This window comes from Theropithecus gelada, chromosome X (assembly GCF_003255815.1).
Source record: "Theropithecus gelada isolate Dixy chromosome X, Tgel_1.0, whole genome shotgun sequence".
Classification (NCBI taxonomy): Eukaryota; Metazoa; Chordata; class Mammalia; order Primates; family Cercopithecidae; genus Theropithecus; species Theropithecus gelada.
In genome coordinates this window covers 79,276,621-79,295,947 of record NC_037689.1, presented here as the reverse complement: position 1 = coordinate 79,295,947, position 19,327 = coordinate 79,276,621, and the positions used below count along the sequence as shown (strand labels likewise).

The following is a 19,327-nucleotide window of genomic DNA, read 5'->3' as shown; positions in this document are numbered from 1 at the left end:
TGACAAAGATATGGAGCAGACATAAATAAAATTAGAGCAGGCATAAATAAAATATAAAACAGAAAAACAACTGGGAAAATCAATGAAACAAAAAAAATTGTTCTTTGAAATGATCAACAAAACTTGAGAAATCTTTGGCTAAACTGACCAAAACAAAAGAGAGAAGATACACATCACCAAAATCAGGAATACAAGAGGGGACATCAGCAATGAACGTACAGACATTAAGAGGATTATAAAGAAATATTGTAAACAAATAATCCAATAAATTAGAAGACTTAGATGAAATGGACAAATTCCCAGAAAGACACACATTACCAACACAGACTTTAAAAGAAACAGAAAATCTGAATAGATCTATAACAACTAAAGAAATTGAATATATAATTAAAAATTTCTCATAAAGAAAACCCAGATGTGGGTGGTTTCCCTGGTAATTCAATCAAACATTTAAAGAAGAAATAGTGCCAATATTCCAAAATTGTTCATTATTAAATATCCCCTGCTATTATTGTATTGCAATCTATCTGCCCCTTTAGATCTATTAAAGTTTGCTTTATATATTTGGGTGCTCCAGTGTTGAATGCATGTAAATTTACAATTGTTATGTCTTCTTGCTGAATTGACCCCTTTATCATTATAAATTGACCTACTTTGTCTCTTTTTATATTCTATGACTTGAAGTCTATTTTATCTGATATAAGTATAGATAATCCTGCTCTTTTTGGTTTCGATTTGCATGGAATATCTTTTTCCATCTCTTTACTTTACGTCCACGTATGTCTTTATAGGTGAAGTGAGTTTCTTATATGCAGTATATAGTTGAGTCTTGTTTTTTATCCAACTGCTTCAAAACATTGTTCTGGGCAAATACATTTTAAGTAAGACCTCAAAAGCATAGGCAAAAATGCAAAAATAAACAAATGAGATTATGTCAAGATAAAATAATAGGTTGGTGCCAAAGTAATTGTGGTTTTTGCCATTAATGGCAAACAACTCAATAGCAAAATAACAAATAATCAAATTTAAATATGACTAAAAGATATGAGTAGACAGTTCTCAAAATATACAAATGGCCATTGGGTATATTAAAAATACTCAACATCACTAATCATCAGGGAAATGCAAGTCAAAACTACAATAATGTGGATTCAGCGCGATGCCCAAATCCAAGCGCGACAAGAAAGTCTCCTTAACCAAAACTGCCAATAAAGGCTTGGAATTGAAACAAAACCTGATGGAAGAGCTTCGGAAATGTGTGGACACCTACAAGTACCTTTTCATCTTCTCTGTGGCCAACATAAGGAACAGCAAGCTGAAGGACATCCAGAAAGCCTGGAAGCACAGCCTGATGTTCTTCGGCAAAAACAAGGTGATGATGGTGGCCTTCGGTCGGAGCCCATCTGATGAGTACAAAGACAACCTGTACCAGGTCAGCAAAAGGTTGAGGGGTGAGATGGGTTTCCTGTTCACCAACCGCACAAAGGAGGAGGTGAATGAGTGGTTCACGAAATACACAGAAATGGACAACACCCGAGCTGGTAACAAAGCAGCTTTCACTGTGAGCCTGGACCCAGGGCCTCTGGAGCAGTTCCCCCACTCCATGCAGTCACAGCTCAGGCAGCTGGGCCTGCCCACCACCCTCAAGAGAGGTGTGGTGACTCTGCTATCTGACTACGAGGTATGCAAGGAGGGCGACGTGCTGACCCCAGAGCAGGCTCGCGTCCTGAAGCTTTTTGGATACGAGATGGCTGAATTCAAGGTGACCATCAAACACATGTGGGATTCACAGTTGGGAAGGTTCCAGCACATGGGAGAGCGCATCCGAGTCCGCAGAAAAGTCAGACTCAGAAGACGATGACTGAAAGGGACTCAGGACTGAAAGTCTCCTGAAACCTTCTGGGTCTCACTGGACCATGCAGGACTGCTGCCGCCCCTCTGGAGAGAGCAGCTTTTTATTTGTCTGTAGACAGGGAAAGTGATGGGCACTGACTTCCTCTAAAGAATAAAACTCTGGGCCAGGTGCGGTGGCTCACACCAGTAAAAAAAAAAAAAAAAAGAAAGAAAGAAAAAAACCCTACAATAATGTAATATTTCACCCCAATTAAAATGGCTTTTATTAAAAAAACGAAAAATGGGTGCAGCACACCAACATGGCACAAGTATACATATGTAACAAACCTGCACGTTATGCACATGTACCCTAGAACTTAAAGTATAATAAAAAAAACAAAAACAAAAAACAAAAACGAAAAATAACAGATACTGGTGAGGACGTAGAGAAAAGGAACCCTCATAACCCGTTGGTGGGAACATAAATTAGTACAGCCACTGTGGAATGCATACCCCCCTCCAAAAAAAAGGAAATCAGTATATTGAAGAGATATCTGTACTCCCGTGTTTATTGCAGCACTGCTTACCAAAGCCAAGATATGGAATCAACCTAAGTGTCCATCAACAGAAGAATGAAAAAAGAAAATGTGGTATATATACACAATGGGATATTATTCAGCCATAAAAAAGTGAAATCCTGTCATTTGCAGCAACATTGATGGAACTGTAGTTCATTATGTTAAGCAAAATAAGCCAAGCACAGAAAGACAAATATCACATGTTCTCACTTATCAATGGAAGCTAAAATTAGATCTCATGGAGGTAGAGAGTTGATTGGCAATTACCAGAGGCTGGGAATAGTAGAGGGGAGGGGAAATGAAGTGAGGTGTGTTAATGTGTACAAAAATACAGTTTGATAGAAGGAATAAGATCTAATGTTCTATAGTAAAATTGGGTGTCTATAGTTAACAATAATATATTGTATATTTCAAAAAAGCTAGACAAGAAGAATTGGAATGTTGTCAACATAAAGAAAAGATAAAAGTTCAAGGTGATAGATATTCCAATTACTCTGATTTGATCATGATCATTACAAATTGTATGCATGTATCAAAATATCATGTATACCCCCAAAATATGTATAAGTTATATATCGATAAAAAAAGGAAAGAAGACAGTCACTGTGCAGGGAAAAGTTTTGCATATCATATTTCTGAAAAAGAAGTTGCATTTAGAATATAAAAGAACTCTAAAAATTAAATAATGAGACAAATAATCCAATTAAAAATGGGCAAAAAATATTGAAATAGACATGTTTCCAAGGAAGATAAAGGAATGGCTAAGAAGTACATGAAAAGATACTAAATACCAGTATGAGATACCACTCTACAATTACTGGAATGACTGTAATCAGTACAACAGACAAATGTTGATTACAATGTGGAGAAACTGGAACCCTTAATCATTGTTTGTGGGAATGTAAAATATCACAACCACTTTAGAAAACAATGTGGCCGTTTCTTCAAATATTCAACATAGAGGTCCCAATGACCAAGCAGTTCCACTCTTGGTAATCTACCCAAAAGAATTGAAAACATATGTCCACACAAAAGCTTGTACACAAATGTTCACAGCAGCACTATTTACAATACTCAGAAAGTGGAAACGACCCAATTGTCTCAATTGATGACTGGATAGACAAAATGTGCTATAGCCATACAATGGAATACTATTTAGCCATAAAAAGGAATGGAATACTGATACATGCTATCACATGGATGAAACTCAAAAACATTATGCTAATTGAAGCCAGACACAAAAGACTACATATTATATGATTCCATTTAAATGAAATGTGATGTAAAGGCAAATCTATAGAGACAGAAAGATTAGTGGTTGCTCTTATATGGAGCTGGAAACAGGGATTCAATGTAAACAGGAATAAGGTATCTTTCTTTTAAAAAAAACTTTTATGTTATGTTCAGGGGTCCATATGCAGGTTTGTTGCATAGCTAAACTTGTGTCATGGGAGTTCGTTGTACAGATTATTTCATCACCCGGGTATTAGTTTTTTTCATGATTCTCTCCCTCCTCCCACCCCCACCCTTCGATAGGCCCCAGTGTGTATTGTTCCCCTCTACATGTCCATGTGTCCTCATCATTTAGTGCCCCCTTATAAGTAAGAACATGCAGTATTTGGTTTCCTGTTCCTGCATTAGTTTGCTAAGGATAATGGCCTCCAGCTCCATCCATGTCCCTGCAAAGGACACGATGTTGTTCTTTTTCATGTCTGCATAGTATCTCATGGTGTATATGTAGCACATTTTCTCTATCTGGTCTACCATTGATAGATATTTAGGTTGATTCTATGTCTTCGCTACTGGAAACAGTGTGGCAATGAATATATGTCTGCATGTGTCTTTATAATGGAATGATTTATATTCCTTTGGGTATATACCTGGTAATAGGATTGTTGGGTCGATAGTATTTCTGTCTTTAGGTCTTCAAGGACTTGCCACACTGTCTTCCATAATGGTTGAATTAATTTACACTCCCACCAACATTATATAGGTGTTTCTTTTTCTCCACAACCTCGCCAGGATGTTATTTTTTGGCTTTTTAATAATAGCCATTCTGACTGGTGTGAAATGGTATCTCATTGTGGTTTTAATTTGCATTTCTCTAATGATTAGTGATGTTGAGCTTTTTTTAATATGCATGTAGGCCACATATATATCTTCTTTTGAAAATGAAGATTTTCAAAAATGAAAATGTGAAATGTCTGTTCATGTCCTTTGCTCACTTTTAAATGTTTTTTTTTTTTTTGTAATTTTAAGTTCCTTATAGATGTCAGATAGTAGACCTTTGTCAGATGCATAGTTTGCAAATATTTTCTCGCATTCTGTAGGTTGTCTGTTTATGCTATTGATAGTTTCTTTTGCTGTGCAGAAGCTCTTTAGTTTAATTAGATCCCATTTATCAATTTTTGCTTTTATTGCAATTTCTTTTGGAGTCTTCCTCATGAAATCTTTGCCAGGGTATATGTTCTGAATGGTATTGCTTATGTTGTCTTCTAGGGTTTTTATAGTTTTGGATTTTACGTTTAAGTCTTTAATCCATCTTGAATTAATTCTTGTACACGGTGTAAGGAAGGGGTCCAGTGTCAATCTTCTGCATATAGCTAGCCAGTTTTTCCAGCAGCATTTATTGAATAGGGATTCCTTTCCCCATTGCTCTTTTTTTGGTCTGGTTTTTTGAAGATCAGACAGTTGTAGGTGTGTAGTCTTATTTCTAGATTCTTTATTCTGTTCTATTGGTCTATGTGTCTGTTTTTGTACCAGTACCATACTGTTTTGGTTTCTGTAGTCCTGTAGTGTAGTTTGAAATCAGGTAGCATGATGCTTCCAGCTTTGCTCTTTTTGCTTAGGATTGCCTTGGCTATTTGGGCTCTGTTTTGGTTCCATATGAATTTTAAAATAGTTTTTTTTCTCAGTTCTGTGAAGAATCTCAATGTTAGTTTAATAAGAATAGCACTGAATTTATGAACTGTTTTGGGCACAATTGCCATTTTATTTTTTTCAGTTTCTAAAAGCCGAGAAAGTATGGCCTTTTAAAAGATATTGATTCTTCCTCTCCACGAGCATGGAATGCTTTCCATTTGTTTGTGTCATCTCTGATTTCTTTGAGCAGTGGTTTGTAGTTCTCCTTGTGGAGCTCTTTCACCTCCCTAGTTAGCTGTGTTCCTATGTATTTTATTCTTTTTGTGGCAATTGTGAATGGGATTTTGTTCCTGATTTGGCTCTCGGCTTGACTGTTGTTGTACAGAAATGTATAGGAATCTTAGCAATTTTTTCACATTGATTTTGTGCCCTGAAACTTTGCTGAAGTCATGAGCTGAAGAAGCTTTTGGGTTGAGACTATGGGGTTTTCTAGATGTAGGATCATGTCGTCTGCAAACAGGGATAGTTTGACTTTCTCTTTTTCTATTTGGATGCCCTTATTTCTTTCTCTTGCCTGATTGCCCTGGCCAAGACTTCCAATATCATGTTGAATAGGAGTGATAAGAGGGCGTTCTTGTTTTGTGCCTGTTTTCAAGGGGAATGCTTCCAGCTTTTGCCCATTAAGTATAATCTTGACTGTGGGTTTGTCGTATATGGCTTTGGAATAAGGTATCTTATGGGGGTAATGGAAATGTTGTAAAACTGGATTATGGCAATTGTTAAATAATTTAGTAAATTTTTAAAAAATTATTGAATTTTACACTTAGTGGCTGAATTTTATGGTATGTAAATTATATCTCAAGGCACGTTCTAAGAATCTATCATTCAGACCTCCATTTTTCAACCATCTAGTCGACAGGACAGAGTATACCATGACTATGAGGTTATGAACAATTTATTCTCCCAATTTTTTATTTTATCCATTATAGAATCATGGGGGAATAACTCACTTCTCAAATAATTCTTTCCAAATAATCAATGCAAAAGAATTTATTTTAAGAAAGGCAAACTCAGGAGGTTGAGGCTGCAGTGAGCCATGATCATGCCACTGTGCTCCATCTTGGGCACCAGAGTGAGACCCTGTCTCTAAAAACAACAACCAAAAAGGCTGGGAGTGGTGGCTCATGCCTGTGATCCCAACACTTTGGGCAGATCACCTGAGGTCAGGAGTTTGAGACCAACCTGACCAACATGGTGAAACCCTGTCTGTACTAAAAATACAAAAATTAGCCAGGTGTGGTGGTGGGCACCTGTAATCCTCGCTACTTGGGAGGTTGAGGCAGGACAATCGCTTGAACCTGGGAGGCGGAGGTTGCAGTGAGCTGAAATCGTGCCACCGCACTCCAGCCTGGGCGACAGAGTGAGACTCTGTCTCAAATAAAAAGAAAAAAAAAAAAGTAAAAGAGGGAAAAAATTTAAAAGTTATTTTTATTATACCATCAATAGGAAAGGCTAAATAGTCACGTCTTCTCCTGATCAACAGGACATATCGGGGAAGAGTTGGTAAGTCAATGCAAAGTTACTGATTTGCAGAAGAGTGGATGCTGCCTGATTTAGTTGATCTATTGTAATTGAACTTTCTCACTTTGGTAGTTTCAATACTTCAAAAATATTTATAAGCCGTTTTAATTTAAACATGTGATAAAAGCTTTTGAGATTTGCAAAACTGTACCTGCTTAACATGAGCTTGTGTGGTGAGAATATAAATTTTCTTTGTTTAATTTTAAGCTTAAAACAGTCAAAAGGAAAGTGTATTTGTTTTTTAAGAACCTGAGGCAAATTTAATTCCCAATGCTCACTTTCCTGTGGGGATCCAGTGATTGAGTTGTTAATTGAGTAACTCTCTTGTAAAATGCAAAATGATGGGTTTATTTCCCTTCTAGAACTTACTAAGGAAATATACAGAAACAGGTGCATATTTTTAAAATTTTAAGCTTCAGAATAGTTTGACATATTCAGTTAGACTGATATAAGTTACTGTGCATTAATGGTTATGTATTTTATGGTTTGAAACAATGCCTGAGCTGGGGAGAGTCTTAAAGTTCTAACTATCAGGGGGTTAAAACTAGGGCCATCGAGATTAAGTCAAAGTCAAAGACAAGTGAGGCTTGTCTGCATTTTATTTAAGGAGTGTGTCCATCAATAGTTCAAATAATCCAAAGTTAGTATAATTCTGACAAAAGACAGAAGGTATTTCTATTTAATGACTAAAGTGATACCAAAATGTGGCAATAGCGTAACACAGCTTATCTTTCACATACTTGCCCACTTTGAAATTGATATGTTCTTCCTGATAATTTTTTTACTTGAACTATTTCAAAAGTTGCATGCATAGTCAAACTCTCAATATTTTGTATTGTACTATCTTAAATTTGCATAGTTAAAATCCCATAAACTGTGACCAAATTGGAACTTGTAAAGCAGTACTCTCTGGTATCATCTCTCTACTCCTTTCCAGCCACACTGGCTGTCTTCTAGTTCCTTGAGTACTAAGTACCGCATGCTTTTCCTACCAAAGGACCTTCACATGTGCTCTTTCTGGGATGTTACCCACTCTCATCCCCAACTTCTTCTTCACCTAGGTAAATCCTACTCATGCTTAGGGTGCCACCCTCAATATCAGGTCAGGTTTCTTCATCAGTGGTTCTCATGAAAGTATATTCCTTCAGAGTTCTTATTTCAGTTTTAAATTATATACTCATAATTGAAGTGCGTTTTTGATTAAGTTTTATCAGGAAAGAGTCAAATTTCCATTTTGCTCTCAGTAGCTAGCATGGTTGCTGACACACAAATGGTACTTAACAATAATTTGTTGAATGAATTAATTGAATTAATGAACAAATATCCATAGTTGCTTCATTAAACTATAATTTGGCTACAGCAGCCCAGATAATAAAATGAATCATGGGTTTTATTTATTTTTATTTTTATTTTTTGAGATGGAGTTTCACTCTTGTCTCCCATGCTGGAGTGCAACGGTGTGATCTCGGCTTACTGCAACTTCCACCTCCCAGGTTCAAGCGATTCTCGTGCCTCAGCCTCCTGAGTAGCTGGGATTACAGCCGCACACTGCCACGCCCGGCTAATTTTTGTATTTTTAGTAGAGACAGGGTTTCACCATGTTGGCCAGGCTGATCTCGAACTCCTGACCTCAAGTGATCTGCCTGCCTGGGCCTCACAAAGTGCTAGGATTACAAGCGTGAGCCACTGCACCTGGCCCATGGGTTTTAAAAGGGAAGGACCCTTTGATATTATAATAATAGGTAATGTTTATTGAACCTTGTATACATGTACCAGTCACTATTTTAAATGCTTTTTGTGCATTATCTCGTTTAATTCTCCCTCAAATCCTGTGAGATAGGCATCATAATTATTCTCACTTTACTGGTGAGGAAGTTAAGATAGGTCTTATTGTTATCAAGAGGAAAGCTTGGATTCAATCTGGGCAGTCTGACTTCACACTTTATGCTCTTAAATGTTATCTAGCCCAAACCCACCATTTTCCAGATGAGGAAATTGAGGCCCAGAAGGGAAGTGACTTGTTCAAATTCTTAAACCAATTTAATGGCAAAGCCAGGAGCAGAACGCAGGTAATCTGGATTAATAATGTGTAGCTTTAACTAGCTTATTTGGCTACTGATAATAAATTAACTCTAATAATAAATGTTTAATATAATGACTCTTCTAATTTTATCTTTAAAATGTTATCTTTCTCCAAATGAAGATCAGAGGCTCTTTGAGCCAGGAGTTTACTAATTTTCTTAGATGAACACCTAATAAAAGGAGAAGTATTTGGGGAAGAGAGATGGAGTTATTTCTAAGGAATCAAAGTGTTTTACTATTAGTAAAACACTTAACATTTACTAAAAAGTAGCAAATGTTAAGTATGACCTGACTGCTCAACTGGTGCCAAGGCTTTACAAGAAGGTCTTTGATCTTCCCAACAAGCCTATGGGAACAATAGTATTGTTATACCAGGTTTTTTTTTTTTTTTTTTTTTTTTTTTTTTGTGGGGGCTGGTGATTAGAGGCTCTGGGATATAGAGAGATTAAAGTAATTGGTCCCGGCCGGGCGCGGTGGCTCACGCCTGTAACCCCAGCACTTTGGGAGGCCGAGGCGGGTGGATAACGAGGTCAGGAGAATGAGACCATCCTGGCTAGCACGGTGAAACCCCGTCTCTGCTAAAAATACAAAAAATTAGCCAGGCGTGGTAACCGGCACCTGTAGTCCCAGCTACTCGGTGAGGCTGAGGCAGGAGAATGGCGTGAACCTGGGAGGCGGAGTTTGCAGTGAGCAGATATAGCGCCACAGCACTCCAGCCTGGGTGACAAAAAAAAAAAAAAAAAAAAAAAAGTGATTGGTCCCAAATCACATAGCTAGTACGTGATGGATCTAAGCTCACTCTCATCTCTGATTCCAAAACAGGGAGAAGGATGGAAGGTGAGATATAGGCTACTGGCATTTTGTGACATTGTTCCCTCCATAACGATGGATGGAGGTTCTTTTGTTCCAAGGTACTTAAGGACAGCAAATCATTAGTTATTTTATATGTGATTTTTTATCTTAAATTGGCCACTGGGTGTTTTTTAATTTAAACTATTAAATTATACCTGTCTGTTTTGTCTGTGAGCGCCTAGAGGGAAACACATGTGCTTTATATTTCAATTCTTTGTTTTCCTAGCATCTAGCACAATATCTGACACAGAGTGAACTATTTATTGAATAATGGCTATTAATATGAATATCATATTTTTGATATGGTATAGTTAATACAGTTATGCTGGTAAATGAATTTTGAGTTACAGACATGGGATTGTGATAAGACAAACATAAAGGGCTTTGCCAGCTCTGGTGAAACTCTTTGAAGATTATCTGTTGTGCAATCTTGAGGAAGTTTACTGCACCAATCTTTGTCCCAATTTTCTTATATGTAAAATAGGGAAGAAGCTTCCTTTGCAGGGTTGTTGTGAGAAATTATAATTCACGTAAAGTAACCGACACATAGCAGACAATAAATAAATGAGCTATCATCTTGGGTCAGTGAAGGGGAGATAGACTGAGATTCCATTATGAGGTGGGGAAGATGTTTTAGGGAATTCATGCCCCTAATATAGCAGTTTTTAATTTGTGACTTCCACGAAATTCTATGTAAAATTCTGAATATGTTTGCTTTTCTGGGGAGAAGGCCCATTGATTTAATTCATTTCTTAAAGTGGTATGTGGCCTAAAATGTTTAATAACTATAGCTCCAATTACTTTTAAATAGAAACCTGTATTAAAACAGTGCCATAATCACCCCTCCCCAAAATTAGGTCCATCAAAACTCAGTTCCAAGACAGATCAAATGCCTTTAGACAAAGGACCTACCATCTTCCCCCTGAGCTCTAGTATGATCTCAACTTTTATCAGGGAAGAACAAAAATGATGTGAAACCACAGGGAAAAGAATGGGACCACTCGCTTACCCCAACTCTGCCACTAATTTTGTGCAAGAAGAATCTTTATCTAAGGCCATATTCACCAGAATACACCTCTGAATCCTGCAAGGCGTGAAGAATATGCATTTGGAATCTCTATCACATGTGAAACTTCTAGAACCTGAGAGAAATGAAGCTTAGAGCATTAAATAGATCTGATCATAGGGTCTTTAACTGCTCTGCCCCTCATTCCCCATCCTTTCCCATCCCCTTAGCCCTGAAATTCAAAATCTCCTTCACTCTTTAAATTAATGAGTTGGGGGTTTGGTCTCAATGTTTCATGGTCCATGGTGAAGAGAAAAAGACAATACAGTGCATATTAAACAAAGGACTATCTGATTGTCTTTTGGTGTTAAATGATCTTCTGTGATTTGATAACAAATAATTTTTTAAAATACTCCCTACTGAGCACAATAAAAAGTTGGCTACTATAAAGACTCTCATTTCCATTTCTTTTTTCTTGTTAAAAAAAATTTCCAGGTACAACATGGGCAACATAGTGAAACACGGTCTCTACAAAAAATAGAAAAATTAGCCAGGCGTGGTGGTGCACATCTGTAGTCCCAGCTCCTTGGGAGGCTGAGATGAGAGGATCACTTGACCTGGGAAGTGTAGGTTGCAGTGAGCCAAGATTGTGCCACTGCACTCTAGTCTAGGTGGCAGAGCGAGACACTGTCTTAAAAAAAAAAAAAAAAAAAAAAAATCCAGGTGTGAAATCCAAGTCCAAAAATCACTGAATTAGGACAATGTTGCAATAATCCAGGTGAAATACTATGAAAGCTTGAATTAAGGCAGTGGTAATGGTGATAAAAAGGCAGGAGAATTGAGAGTGACCAGTTGGATGTGAGGTTGGAAGAGGCATGAGTTGCTGGCTTGGATGGTTGACAGCATCATTCACTGAGCTAGGGCACACTCAGAGGGTAAAGAGCTAGAGCACACTCAGACTTGAATAAATGTCTGAGGATATTGCTGAATGTCCAAGTAGAAACAGCCAGCCTACAACTGAAAATATAAGCCAGGAACATGGGGGAGATTTGTGGACATCTAGGTGGTAGCTGAAGTGGTAGAAGTGGATGAGGTTATCCAGTGAGAAGAGAGACATTTCCTCATGCACATTTTTAAATTTCTTTGAGCAGTGGTGTTCAAAACCAAGGAAGTGACTGTTGGCTCATGTGTGCCTCAATGATGTTGCTACGGTTAGCCAGGACTCTAGGCTCTGATGGGTGACTCAAATGGTTTGGGCAATTGAAAACAAAGTTCAATTTTTCTAGACATAGCAAATACTTTGAAATACTGGGTACTGTAGGGATTGAGTTCAGAAAAGTCCTGAATAAAGGAAACGAGGTCCATGAGTGAGTGGTAAGTAACATGACGTAGGAACTGTAGGGAATTATGGAAAATCTGACATCTTTTGGGTACCAGGCAAATCAGCATTTATTACTTTCAATAAACAGCTTTAACACTTTGAGAGGACTGCATCTCTGCAGATTCCATCTGAATCACAAAACAAAGACACAATTTGTTTTAAGGTCTCTGAAGACTGGACACACTAGAAGATGATTCCTCAATTTGAGGGGCAAAAGAATCCCCTACACAAAACTCTAGCCCAGTGCTTCTCAAACTTTAACATGCACACAAAACACCCAGGGATCTTGTTAAAATTCAGATTCTCATAAGCAGAATTGGTGTAGGGCTTGGAATTTGGCATTCCTAACAAGTTCCCAGATGATGGTAATGCTGCTGGTCTAGTCAAAGTGTTACTCAAAGTATGATTAGAACCTTCTATGGTAATTTGACATTGATGAGTGGACTTATCTCAAACAGGGTACCAACTTTTTGCAATTCGTTTCTTTCCCCTTATGTTTATCTCAAAATGTAATCTTACATGTTAAACCTAATACTTTTGGGCTTTTATTTTGCATATCTTTTTTCCATTTAACTTTCTTAGAAATTCATTTTTGTTGTGTTTTATAATAGTATTAGTCTGTGATGGATTGCAAAAACTATTGGTCCCTCACCACAGATAGTTTGAGAAACACTGCTCTAGATGATAAAGAACGTTTTATTTGGGACATAGATTTAATTAGAAATGGTTTGATTTCTAATACATATGATTCTAAAGCAGTATTTTAAATTTTTCTTTTTATTTATTTCATAAACAATAACAAAACTCAGCTAGGTAACATTATGACAGTTTCACCATACATTCAGTCACAAATATTTGAAACCTTCGCAACAAGAACAACAAAACCAGAAGTGTTACAAGAATAATTTACAAGAAAATCTATAAAACAGCAAGAAGCTCACAAATGTTCATTTTCTTTTGCACAAGATCACTACACTCTTTCACAACATGTTTTGTGTTACAAAATTTCCAACAAAAGTGTATTTTTTTTCTTTGTATTGTGGTTTCTAAAACCAGAAACTTTGAAGTAAATATCCTTTTATTAGCACCTAGTGGTGCAGAAAAAGGAAAACTCTCACATACAGACACTTCACAGCACTTTTCTAAGAAAAATATACACTTACAAAATATGTTACAAATTGGCACACTTAAAAATATACAAGATTTTGTAGACGTCTTAAGAGTGATCCTTAAGCTTTATACTTCAATTGATTCTACAGGTTATTTATAAAGCTTAACTCTAAAAGAAAAAAAAAGGCAAATAATTTCCTAACATTTTTAAGTTGCAGTGTCATATGTCAAACAGAAACTTAGATTACATTCATAAAAAGGGCCTCTAACGCTTTTATTTTAAATTTTCTTAAATGCTTAAGGGGCTTGGGGAAGAAGAAAAAAAATGGGAATAATCATTTTCTTTAGCACCATAAATCAGCAACTTACTAAAGAGGTGCATTCAGTTCTATGGAAACTAAGGACTAGTACATTCAAAACTCTGTAGGCAGCAAACTCCAGTCAGTGCTACAGGTATCCCAGTAGAGCATCTTAAGATTTCCACTCTCCTCATGGGGAGTGAAAAACAAAAGGCCTCCTCTAGTTTTCATTCTAAGCCATTTTTTTTTTTGTGCTGTAAATAACCAGTCATCTCTCAAACAGGCAGAATGATTTCAGTATCTCTTTTCTTCTTTTTGAAATGGGATGTCATTCTGAGACTCAGAAACCCCTGAGCTTGTTAGATGGACAGACATCCTTTCCATCTTATGTGGATGAGTGTTTCTTCAGTGTCTTTAGTATCAATTTACCCAGACACTGATTTTGAAAGCCTCATTCACACCGTAAACTTTGTACTAAACCTCTATCTTTTACATTGTCCTTCTCCAATGTCTTACCCCTTAGTTATGATTCTGAAACCAAGAGTACATCTCAAGTATGTAGCTGCAATGGGAGCTCTGCTTCACGACTGTAGCTAATGTTTAATGCTGAGTAAAAAATGTGCCTTAAAGGGTAGCCTGAGTCCTGTCATCAAAATAATCACAAGCTGGTTGAGGACCCTCAAGCTGATGATGGTGTTTCCCAAGTTAAACAGAAAATTTTTTTCTCCCTTATTTGGGTCTTTGAGAAACCTTTACAAAATCCCTGGCCTACATTTTGTTGACGAGATTCCTGTTTGTTACTAAAAGTTTGATTTTGGTACTAAATCTTCTAAATGTAACTATAGGCTTAGTGAATTTTATGATTAGAAAACAAACCAACCTCACATTAGTTTTATTTTATAAAAAGAACATATTTCTGTAGTGATGGGCAGTCATTAAAAAAATCCCTAAATGAAAATGGTAACTCCTTAAATTAGATAATTTCTCAATAATAAAGGAGAAAATAAACATTTCTATTTCTAGCAATAGTTAGGACTAGCTAGTGCTCCATTCTCCTCTTCAGCATAGAAACTTAGCTCTCTTCAATTCTTGGAACTGTTCTGAGAGCGTCTGTAAGCTGAAGACATGTTTGATCTACATCACACTGGTCCAGCTTGGTAATAGCAAGCATGGCTAAAAGGTCCTTGGATATGGTTTTTCTCCTTTAGGCAGTAAATGCTAATTCAAACCTACTAAAACAGAAATTCACTAGAACTGCAAAACCTCACATAGGACTTAGGATGCTTGCTAGAGTTGTTTATAGCTTTTGAAGCATCCTTTTGCCTCTTTCTTACACACATATACACATACTCCCCTCCCTCGCCCCCTCACACACGCAGATGCTTCCCAGCAAGGAAAAAGTTCAGAGAAGGTGAAAGTTATCACAAAAGCCCAGCTAGCACCAAGGACTTCAGTGAGATGGCTGAAGAAGTGATGATCAAAGTAATGCAGGAGGTTTGAAAACATTAGGAAAAGGTAAGGCCTTGACACATAGTTGCACAGAGTAACAAGAAGTCAGAAGGGAAAGCTGGGAGGAAGCAGCATATGTGAAGAAGCTGGTATAAGAGACCTTGGAGAGGCAGAAAGGATGGTCACTGGTTGAAGCCAATTATCAAAGCCCAAACATGACCCCCAAAGTCTCAATACCCTTCTCCATATAGTATAGCACCTAACCAGGGCAGGAGATGAGACCTATTCTTAACAGATCTTCAGGGAAAAGGAATTTCTAAGTTTCCTCAGTCATGTGATATAATTTGTCCATGTGGGCATGAGTGTGTGTTTAAAATTATATTTGAGGGATGAAGTACCACCTATTAGGTACAATGTACACTATTTGGGCGATGGGTACACTAAAAGCCCAGATTTCACTAAGCAATATATCCATGTAACACAACTGTCCTGTACCTCTAATCCATAAAAATAAAAAAAATTTAATTAAAAATTAGATTTGAAAATAGCCAAAGCAATTAAAGGCAATTAAGAATGGGAAGGTTTCCCTCTGAACTTCCAGAACAAAGCAGCCTGACTAAGATTGTTGAGCCCTGACAATTTGGGCAGGTGGGATATAAGAGCATAAAAGAAAAATTCTAAGACCAAGGTCTGAGATTAAGTAAGAAGAATAAGGCAGGTTGCCATTTCCAGGAAAGTAAAGATTAAATGGGACTCTGTTAGGGAGGCATTAATAGGAAACAGCTTCTCAGAGGGGAGAGGTTAGAAGGGAGTGGTAATCAGGAGTTTCAGACCAAGGATAATATATATTTCTGACTTGAGATACCAGTGATAGGGCAAAATACTATTCTTATACTCTACTAAGGCAGCTGGTTATGACAGGAAGAAAAAGAACTGTGAGAGCAGAGACAGGACCAACAAAATGCGAAATGATGAACATCTCAGAACACAATGTACTGAGAGGAATATTAAATGCAAATAAGAGAATAAACATCTTCTGCCTTGGCCTATTGCTCATTTCTCAAACTCTGTTTCTTTTTATGTTTCAGTACAAAGTGACTGGTTATGCGTCACTAATTTATATGTTAAAAGCATATAATACACTGCAGGCCAATTAAAAAGGTGCTTTAAAATAACAATTCTCTTTGGAGAAAGGGATGAACTATGCCCTAGAATTGGCCCTTAATGGGCTCCATAGGAGCAACTGAAATAATATCCATTCCAAAGGACTTATGATAGCAAGTTCTCACAAGGAAATTATTTCCAACAGTTTCAGGCTGTCCTACCCCACTCACACCCCATTCTCCAAAGCTGAACTGATACCAAAAAAAAAAAAAAAAAAAAACTGGGACAGCTGCTCCTGTATTTACTTTTATAAAAACACATTGCATTAATGGAACATTTTCTTTATTTTTTCATTTACTGCCACCTTTTCATTACATAGAAAGCACTCCACTCCTCTAAGCCAGCAGGTGACTCTGAGGTCTGGAGTCTTGGAGATCACAATACAGGCAGAGTTGGTGATTCCAAGCCAAAATTCAGCTGCAAAACAGAAAAAACAAAAACAAAAACAAAAAAACAAAGACCAGTTTCTAGGGACTGGCCATAGCATTTAGTACAGCTAGCTATCAGAAAAGAGAAACAGAAGAAGATTTTCCAGTTTGGTTATTTTCCCTTTTGGATGGTAGCTATAGGGCAGGAGACATATTTCATCTGGTGCCTTTCCACTAAGTAATTTTCCAGGGCTCACTGCACACAGAACATCAAAGCCTAGGAATGGGCCTGTACCAGCCTCACAGAATGCTCCTCACCCACGCATCCCCACAGACACAAGAGACTGACGCTGGGAACACACAAGATCAAGAACACAGGCTTGTTCATTTTACGACCCAGCTGTAAGGAATAGAGCAGGCTGGTGAAAGGAATCATGGACCGGGAAGTATATATACTTATATACATGACAGGTTTCCTTCCATTTCTCTCTGACTACTTTCAAATGTTGCTTCTCTGTTTGTGAATACATTTAGGTGGCATTGACTAGGTAGGTTCATATTTTGCTTAAAATTTTCCTTTTGAAACATCTTCCCTTTTTTTGTTAAATCCCCTTTTTCCCTTCCCACTTACTCTCCACCCTCCCACCCCAGCCTATATATTCACAAGTTAATAGGTTAGTAACAATATTAGTAAGAATAGTAACAACGACAACAACTAACAATATTAATAATATTAATCCCCTATATCTGTATAGCACTTTATGATCTACAAAGCGCTCTCACATCCATTATCTCATCTGTGCCATAACGCATCAGTCATCAGATGCACAGGCCTTCAATTGTGCAAATAAAAGAGATCAAATGTTAGAAGTCAAGTGGTGAATAAAGGGGAAGAAAAATTAGTAGTGAGGAATGTTGGAGCTGTGAAATTTTTTTAAAAAGTAGGGGGAGTACTGAATAAAAAATGTGATTTTAAAATTTGTACTTAAAATCGAGATTTAAGTTTAACGTGTGGCATCAAATATTGGTTATCCTCAGACTAAGTATATATGGCCCAAATCAGTTGTTGCCACAAATTGTTCATCTTATCTGATAGTAAATGTAAAAATTTGGTTGAACTGGGATGTCTTAACATTTTCTTTAAATGACATTGGCATTGCAAGATTAAACACTGAAAGAACACTAAAGCCATGATATGAGTGCACTTTTGACAAAACTGGAATAAAACATTTAGGAAACTATTTAAATAAAAGCATTCTATAGACTTCATTTATCATTAGTGTTGATTTTATAGCTATTTTTATAATTTATCCCAGACTATTATAAAATATATAAAACTGAGATATAAAGTATCAGCAATATAACTTTCACTTTAAATAATTTTCAGCTACAGATTTTGCTTTTAGAAAACAAACTTTCAAAGCAGCTGTTTTGTTTCCTTGTAAAACGTTCTGTAAATGCATATACTTGGGTCCCTGATGGACTTAGCTGTTGTGGTCTTCAGATTTTTCCAAAATTTTAACCCTTAGACAATGGAACAAGCAAATCTTTATTTTGCCTTGTTTAGCCTTGTTTCCATACAGGACAGTAGAGTTTAAAATTTTAAAAGAACGTGTGTGTGTGTATACATATATATACACACACATATATATACACATATATATGTTTGGGTGTGTATATATCCATTTAAAAATAATTAATGAGCTTTAAACTGTGGGTGAATCTGTGAGATGAGGTAAGAAAATTTGGCACATTTCAAACACTATCCTTTAATTTTGGTAAATTGTGTAACACAACATATTTTTCCACCATGATCTACAGGTGCTATCCACATAAGTGGGGGTGGTTAACAGCAAGAATCACTGGAATGTTTCTAGTAAATTAACAGGGACAAGTTCCCCAAATACAACCAAATGTTGATATAGAAGTAAAAATATATACAGTACAGTCACTTGTTTGTAGTTTTGGCACAATGTTTTCAATTTTTTCCTTGTGGGTAAATAGTGCATAAACTACTTGTGCAACTGTATGACTTTTTAAGTCTTTTACATAGAACATGAGATTAAAGTTTGCTCCAAAGACGTATTCCCACAATTTAAAATTCTTTTCTTTAAGCACTTACATGTCAACATACATACCACAAGGCATATTTTGAAAGAAATAAAACACAAACATCAAATGTCTTTCTGGAAAATGCGAGTCTCTTCTTCAAACACAGGTAAAACCCAAAAGGTTGTTTCTGCTTTTAGGAGATTGTAGTCGGAATCCCTGCAGAAAAATCAAACAATTTATGCCATCTTAGTTAGTTTTGGTGTATGTCCCACAAAGGGATCATACAAGCTAAATTTGTTAACATCATACTAGATGCCGTATGATGTAGAAAAAGATACAAATAGCACAGGGCACTAGAAAGCCCTCCTAATTGCCGCATGTTCAGATTTTGTTTTCCAACTAATGCTCTTTTGTTTAAATGATCTTGGCTTTTTGTCTACATGACTTTTAAATTCTATTTTTCAAAATCTGTCTTACTGCAAAGACTTTCGCTTCCAAAAATCATTCAAGAGCATATTTTAGTTCTATTTTCTTAATATGTAGTAACTAGTGATGAATAGCAGAAGAAAAAATAGCTTTGTTAGAGCTTATCCCTAGCCAAGCCACAACAAAATTGCCCAATCTTTTGGGTGGCTTAAAGGTATAGGGATTTTCATGCACTTTAAAATTTTCTTTTTAATTTGAAAAAGAAGGGAATGGGACAGTTTCTT

General features: G+C 36.7%; 1 protein-coding gene and 1 pseudogene across 2 annotated transcripts in view; one reads left to right on the top strand and one right to left on the bottom strand.

Annotated features, from left to right (window-relative positions):
- The first annotated feature begins 1,149 nt into the window (after positions 1-1,149).
- LOC112616036 lies at positions 1,150-2,043 on the top strand (annotated as a pseudogene). Its single transcript, XR_003117543.1, has one exon. The product of XR_003117543.1 is annotated as an mRNA turnover protein 4 homolog pseudogene (transcript).
- Positions 2,044-12,218: 10,175 nt separating this feature from the next.
- Positions 12,219-19,327, bottom strand: part of NEXMIF (neurite extension and migration factor) — a 211,443-nt gene continuing 204,334 nt past the window's right edge. Inside the window, exon 4 of the mRNA XM_025372776.1 lies at positions 12,219-18,833. Coding sequence (XP_025228561.1) covers positions 18,740-18,833 — 94 coding nt within the window. The 3' untranslated portion in view covers positions 12,219-18,739. The remainder of the gene's footprint in view (positions 18,834-19,327) is intronic.